This window comes from Rattus norvegicus, chromosome 1 (genome assembly GCF_021556685.1).
Source record: "Rattus norvegicus strain SHRSP/BbbUtx chromosome 1, alternate assembly SHRSP_T2T, whole genome shotgun sequence".
Taxonomy (NCBI): Eukaryota; Metazoa; Chordata; class Mammalia; order Rodentia; family Muridae; genus Rattus; species Rattus norvegicus.
The window spans coordinates 247,850,378-247,856,377 of record NC_141534.1 but is presented as its reverse complement, the minus strand read 5'-3'; the positions used below and the strand labels follow the sequence as shown (position 1 = coordinate 247,856,377).

The 6,000-nt window shown below is 50.2% G+C and overlaps 1 protein-coding gene across 5 annotated transcripts in view; it reads left to right on the top strand.

The window, feature by feature from the left end:
• Positions 1-661: 661 nt before the first annotated feature.
• Ide (insulin degrading enzyme) overlaps positions 662-6,000 on the top strand; it is a 99,095-nt gene continuing 93,756 nt past the window's right edge. For 2 of the 5 annotated variants that reach the window (XM_087638447.1, XM_087638370.1), the window contains exon 1: positions 1,034-1,179. In XM_087638447.1, the coding sequence (XP_087494573.1) occupies positions 1,175-1,179 (5 nt within the window). In that variant the 5' untranslated portion in view covers positions 1,034-1,174. Of the gene's footprint in view, positions 961-1,033; positions 1,180-6,000 lie in introns of those variants that run through there. The other 3 variants (XM_087638313.1, XM_087638272.1, NM_013159.2) reach the window with 3 other exon arrangements.

Genomic DNA, 6,000 nt, shown 5'->3' with positions numbered 1-6,000 from the left:
ACTAGGTAGCAGTGGTTTCCCGCTCTAGTGCGGGAAGCACAGCCATAATCCCAAGCACTTGGGAAGTCAAGGTCATCTTCAGTCACATAGTAGAGGCCTGTTTAGCAACATGGGACCCCGTCTCAAAAACAAGTTCCCAGCTCTGGATTTGAAAGTCTACAGACGCCTTGCTTAGCTGAGGCCTGCCCTGGCTCGAGCATTCGCCCGAGATCTGAAATGTCCTTACTCCCCCAACCCGACGGGTCCCCACGCGTCTCTTGCTTCCGCAGTCCACGTTCCTTCCGCGCTCTAGGGGTAGCCCGCGGGCCTAGCGCCCGCAGCGGATACGTTTCCGTAGGGCAGCCCCCAGGGAGGACTTGGCTCCAACACCTGCTGGGCCGCGATCCTGCCTGGGGACCTACCGCTTTGTGCCCCACACCACGCCGAGGCCAGGAAACCCTCGGCCTCAGCGGCGCGCCGGGTTGGACCCCGGCTAGGACACTGCTGGCCTAGGAAGGACTGGCTGCCGGGCCTCCGAGGCTCCGGTGCTTAAACGACGACCCACCTGCCAGCTAGCCCGAGCCAAGGCTGCGGCCGTCCCCTCCCGCCCGGCTCCACGTAAAACCCGGAGCGGAGATCGTTCCCCCTCTCCCTAGAGGCGGCGCGGTACGGCGGACTGGGCATGCGCAATGCGCAGGGCCGGCTCCCAGCGCCAAAAGGAAGCGTTCGCCGAGATCGCAGCGGCTGCGCCGGGGTATGCGGAACGGGCTCGTGTGGCTGCTGCACCCCGCGCTGCCCAGCACCTTGCACTCCATCCTCGGCGCTCGCCCGCCTCCCGTGAAGCGACTGTGTGGGTAAGCGTCCCGAGCGTCCAGGCCCACGCGGCCCGCGGGTCACCGTGGTTGTGCTGTGCTGCTGCAAAGTGGTGATTCAGCACTTAGCGCCGCCGCCGCCCCTCACGCTGCCAGTCCGGCCCGCCGGGTGCGTGGACGTTCGCGCCGAGGCCGCCCCGGGGGACCGGGGAGGGTTGGGCCTGGCGGGGAGGGCGGACGGAGACGGTGTCCACGGATAGCTAGGAGAACGCCACAAGTGCAGCGGAGCGCGGGGCCGCCAGAGGCAGCCCGGCCGCTCAGGGAGCTGCGCACTCCGGCTGTTTGCCGTGAGCAGCCCGCCACCTGAGGCGGGCCCCGGTGCCATGAGGTGAGGGGATCCAGTGAGTCGTGAGAGACCGCTTCTCACCCCGCAGCTCTGTCTCCGCGGGGACCAAGTTTGCTGGACTAGGGCGGTGAGCGTTGGGAACTGTAAAAGTTTGCCTGCCTCGTCGGGAGTGAGAAGACGGGGACTGGGGAGCCGAAAGATACCTTGGAATCCCGCACGGCATCTGCCGTGTTTCACACCTAAAACAACACAGGCTTAGAGAGATTTTAGTGATTTCTCCTACAGTTGCAGAGATTATGGCAAAACCAAGTTTAGAATGCATGCTCTCGCAGTTAGTAGCTTTGCTCCCTTTGCTCTGCTCTGCTCTGTATACAACACATTTTCGGTCCGTGAGTCAAGAGAGCTAGGCAGCATTATCTTGGTCTACTTAGATCATTATTTGAAAGCCCCCCTTGATTTTACTAGTATTTAGGACCCGCTGTATGAAGCACACTGTGTTTGGGCTTTTGTCCCTATGTGATATGCCTTCTAAGCAATGTTGATTTGGCTGGAACCATTTGACAAGAGAGGAGCTTGACAGTGGGCAGGATGGGCAGTGAGGGGCAGAGGTGGGTCAGGAGATCTGGACTGATCTTTGGCGGAATGGCCGAGGTCCTGGAATCTAGGCCTGTGTGGACGTAATGCAGGCCAGGTGTGCTGATAGTTTGTTGGGAGACAGTGAACAGATTACTTGAAGCTTTAGGGAATTTCCCTGGGGGAATTAAGAAGGCACAAATGCTGTATAATGGTGGGCCTTGAATTGTAGTTAAGATCTCCTGTCCCCAGAATCTTTGAATAATAATACATATTCCGGAGGGTCTCATGAATACCTTTCAATCGGAAGCAGGCCTGGTGTTGCACAGGCAAGTAATCTCAAGTTACTTGGGAGGCTGAGGCAAGAGGATTGCAATTCAAGGCCTGCAGAGGGAGTTCTAGGTCAGCCTGCACAGCCTAGGGAGATTCTCTTTAAAAATCAAAACTAAGGGCTGGAGAGATGGCTCAGCGGTTAAGAACACTGACCGCTCTTCCAGAGGTCCCGGATTCAATTCCTAGCAACCACATGGTGGCTCACAACCATTTGCAATGAGATCTGATGCCCTCTTCTGGTGTCTCCGAAGAGAGTGGCAGTTTGCATAGGTACAGTACCCATACATAAAAATAAATACATCTTTTAAAAGGACCTTGAAATTAAAAAAATAAATAAATAAAACAGGGCTGGTTCTATAGCCTAGTAGTAGAGGTCTTGCTTCTCTTACTGTGTGTGAAGCCCTAGGTTCAATCCACAATGCTCCTTGCCCTCCTCAAAAAACAAACAAACAAAAACCTGTGACTTGGGCTGGAGAGATGGCTCAGTGGTTAAGAGCATTGACTGTTCTTCCAGAGGTCCTGAGTTCAAATCCCAGCAACCACATGGTGGCTTACAGTCATCTGTAATGAGGTATGATACCTTCTTCTAAAGGTACCTGTCTAAAGTACACTACAGTGTACTTATAAAAAAAAAAAACTGTGACTTGAGGAGGGGGTTGTGATCAAAAGAAACTGGGAGGTTTGGAGATTGGATGTAAAGATCTGTATAGGAAGGAAGGGAGGAGAGACCGGAAGCAGAGAAACTTGCCTGCTGGGCTTAGTCTTTACTGCTTGGACTGTGAAGGTAGCAGAGTTATTCAGAGGGATCAGCAGCAATAAGGAGTTTATGGAACTTGTTTTCCCTCCCTTTTTTTTTTTTTTTTTTTTTTTTGGTTCTTTTTTCGGAGCTGGGGACCGAACCCAGGGCCTTGTGCTTGCTAGGCAAGCCCTCTACCGCTGAGCTAAATCCCCAGCCCCCCAGATTATTTTTTTAAGACAGGACCTCATGTAGTCCAAGGTAGCCTTGAATCCCTACCCTTCAGAGGGTAACAGAATTCCTGATCCTCCTACTTCCATCCCCAGGTTCTGGAATTACAGGCATGTACTATACCATACGTGGTTTATGCTGTGCTAGAGAACGAAGGAACCGGAGTCGGGTTTGCTTTAACAGATGAGCTCCTTCCCGGCCTTGTTTGTGGTTGTGAGACCCACATGACCCTCACTGTCATGGAACTTGGAACTTTCACATAAACCAGGCTTGCCTCAAATTTGTGGTGATCTTGGTTCTTTTGGGGTTACAGACATGCTCTCATGCCGAGGGGCATCTGTTTTAAGTTTAATAGAGCCAGGTGGTTTGTATGTCCTACCTCCTCCTCCTCCCATTAACTAGTTAATTCTTTTTTTTTTTTTTAATTAACTTGAGTATTTCTTATTTACATTTCGAATGTTATTCCCTTTCCTGATTTCCGGGCAAACATCCCCCTAATCCCTCCCCCTCCCCTTCTTTATGGGTGTTCCCCTCTCCACCCTCCCCCCTTGCCGCCCTCCCCCCAACAATCACGTTCACTGGGGGTTCAGTCTTGGCAGGACCAAGGGCTTCCCCTCCCACTGGTGCCCTTACTAGGCTATTCATTGCTACCTATGAGGTCAGAGTCCAGGGTCAGTCCATGTATAGTCTTTAGGTAGTGGCTTAGTCCCTGGAAACTAGTTAATTCTTATTTTGTTCTTTGAGACAAGACCACGCTATGAAGACCAGACTGGCCTGAGGCTGGAGAGACGGCTCAGAGGTTAAGAGCACTCGTTGCTCTTTCAGAGGATCTAAGTTCTATTCCCAGCACTCAAAGAGTGCTTCACAACCATCCATAACTCCAGTTCCAGGGGATCCAGGAGATGCCCTCCTGTGGCCTCCAAGAAAGTCAGACACACAGATGGTTCACATTATTCAATGATTTTATGCACACTTTGCTTATTTTAGTCTCTACTTGATTAGGTCCTAACTATTTTTGAACGTTTATTTTTATTTCTTAAAATTTAAGGTTTATTTTTATTTTACGTGCATGAGTATTTTGCCTGCATGTATACCCACAAAGGCCAGATCCCATGGAACTGGAGTTAGGGACGGTTGTAAGTTGACCATGTGGTGTTGGGAATCAGACTTAGGTCCTCTGTAAGAGCAGGAAGCACTCTTAACGGCTGGGCCATTTTTCCAGGCTCTCTCTCAGTCTCTCTGTCTGTCTGTCTCTCTCTCAGTCTGTCTCTCTCTCAGTCTGTCTGTGTGTGTGTGTGTGTGTAAGTGTATGTGGGCTTGTGCACACAACTGCTGTGCTGGTGGAGGTCAGAAGAGGGGTCAAATCCTCTGGAGCTATAGCAGGTGGTTTGTGAGCTGCTAGGCACTGGTCCTGGGAACTGAGCTCAGGTCCTTTGGAAAAGCAGCAAGTACTCTTAACTCTTGCCAGCCCTCAATTTATTTATTCTTGAGACAAGGCCTCTTGGAGCCCAGGCTATGTTTTTCCTGCCTCTGCCTCTCAAACGGGAGATTAATGATGGGCACACACACCCTCTGAGCATTTTACTGACAGGTTTTCTCCTACTGCTATTGAATCAGGCTTCAAGATAAGGCTCTCAGAGAAGGAAGTTCAGAAGGCTCAGAACTTAATGAATGAAGTCAACCGTCCAGAAAAGCTATATATAAGAGTGACTGACGAAAGCTATGGCAAAGTCAGGGCTAATCAAAGGGGTCAGAGCATAGTTTTAGGAAAGGAACAGTTAATGTTTGACGCTACCGTATATCCCCATCTTTGTTTTATTCCATTTAAAAAATGTTATATTGTATGTGGGTGAGTATTTTGCCTGCATGTATGTATGTGCAGTCTAGTACTGATGGTCAGAAGAGGGTGTCAGATCCCCTGGAGCTGGAGTTTCAAAAGATCATGTGCTGGGAATTGAACCTGGGTCCTCTGCAAGAGCAGCCAGTGCTCTTAACTACTGAGCCATCTTTTTAGCCTCACATTCAGACCTTAAGGAAGTTAGTCTTACTGTATATAGTAAAAGTAATGCTTTAACAGAGTTAGTCACCTGGGAGAACAGGTGAGTGCTTGTTACAACCCACTGTGGTACAATGCCTAGGCCAGTGTTTGAGCATTCGTTTCCTGGGATAACCTCTTAACAGGGAGATGTGTAAGATAATTCATTTAAGAGTAGTCCAGTCAGATGGCTCAGTGGGTAAAGGCGCCAGTTGCCAAGCCTGACAATATGAGTTTGATCTCTGGAACCCACATGGTGGGAGAAAACCAACTTCTGTGAGTTGTCCTCTGACCTCTGCACAAGCGTCGTGGTACACACATGCGCGTACATATCCACACAGAAAATAGATAGTTAATGTAAACTTGAACATTTTAAACAAATAAAAATGAGTAAATAAAAAGTAGTTCTCTGTACAGCTACAGTGGACATTGGGGATAGAATTATCTTAAGTATTGGGGAACCTAGTAATCCCCTGTCCTTGGCAAGCTCTTGGGGCAGACAGCAGAGCCTTAGTCAGCTTTGCTGTTGGCTCTTCTGTTTCTCTACTCCACATCATGCTTAGGCGACAGTAGTGTACCCCTCTGCAGTGACTGAGACTATTAGCTGGTCAGGCCTTTTAGGGCTGGGGTGTAGCTCAGTCAGTGGTAAAGTGCTTGCCTCTAACGCACAAAGTCTTAGGAAATGATTGGGGGGGGGTGTTAAACCAGTTTTAACTGAACAAATGCCTTTTAGTAATGTAAATGGACAAGGTAACCGGCTGAGGAGATGACTGGGGGGGTGGGGGTGTGAAGAGCCCTGAGTGCTCTTCCAGAGGTTTTGATCTTAAAAAGGACAGGGTATCCTTGGGTATCCTCAGCATCAGCCTGTAAAAGAGAAAGCTATGTCCGGCTCATCTGCCTCAGAAATTAGGGTGTACACCAGTCTACCACTGTAGGGCACGAGTGGGAGTCGTCC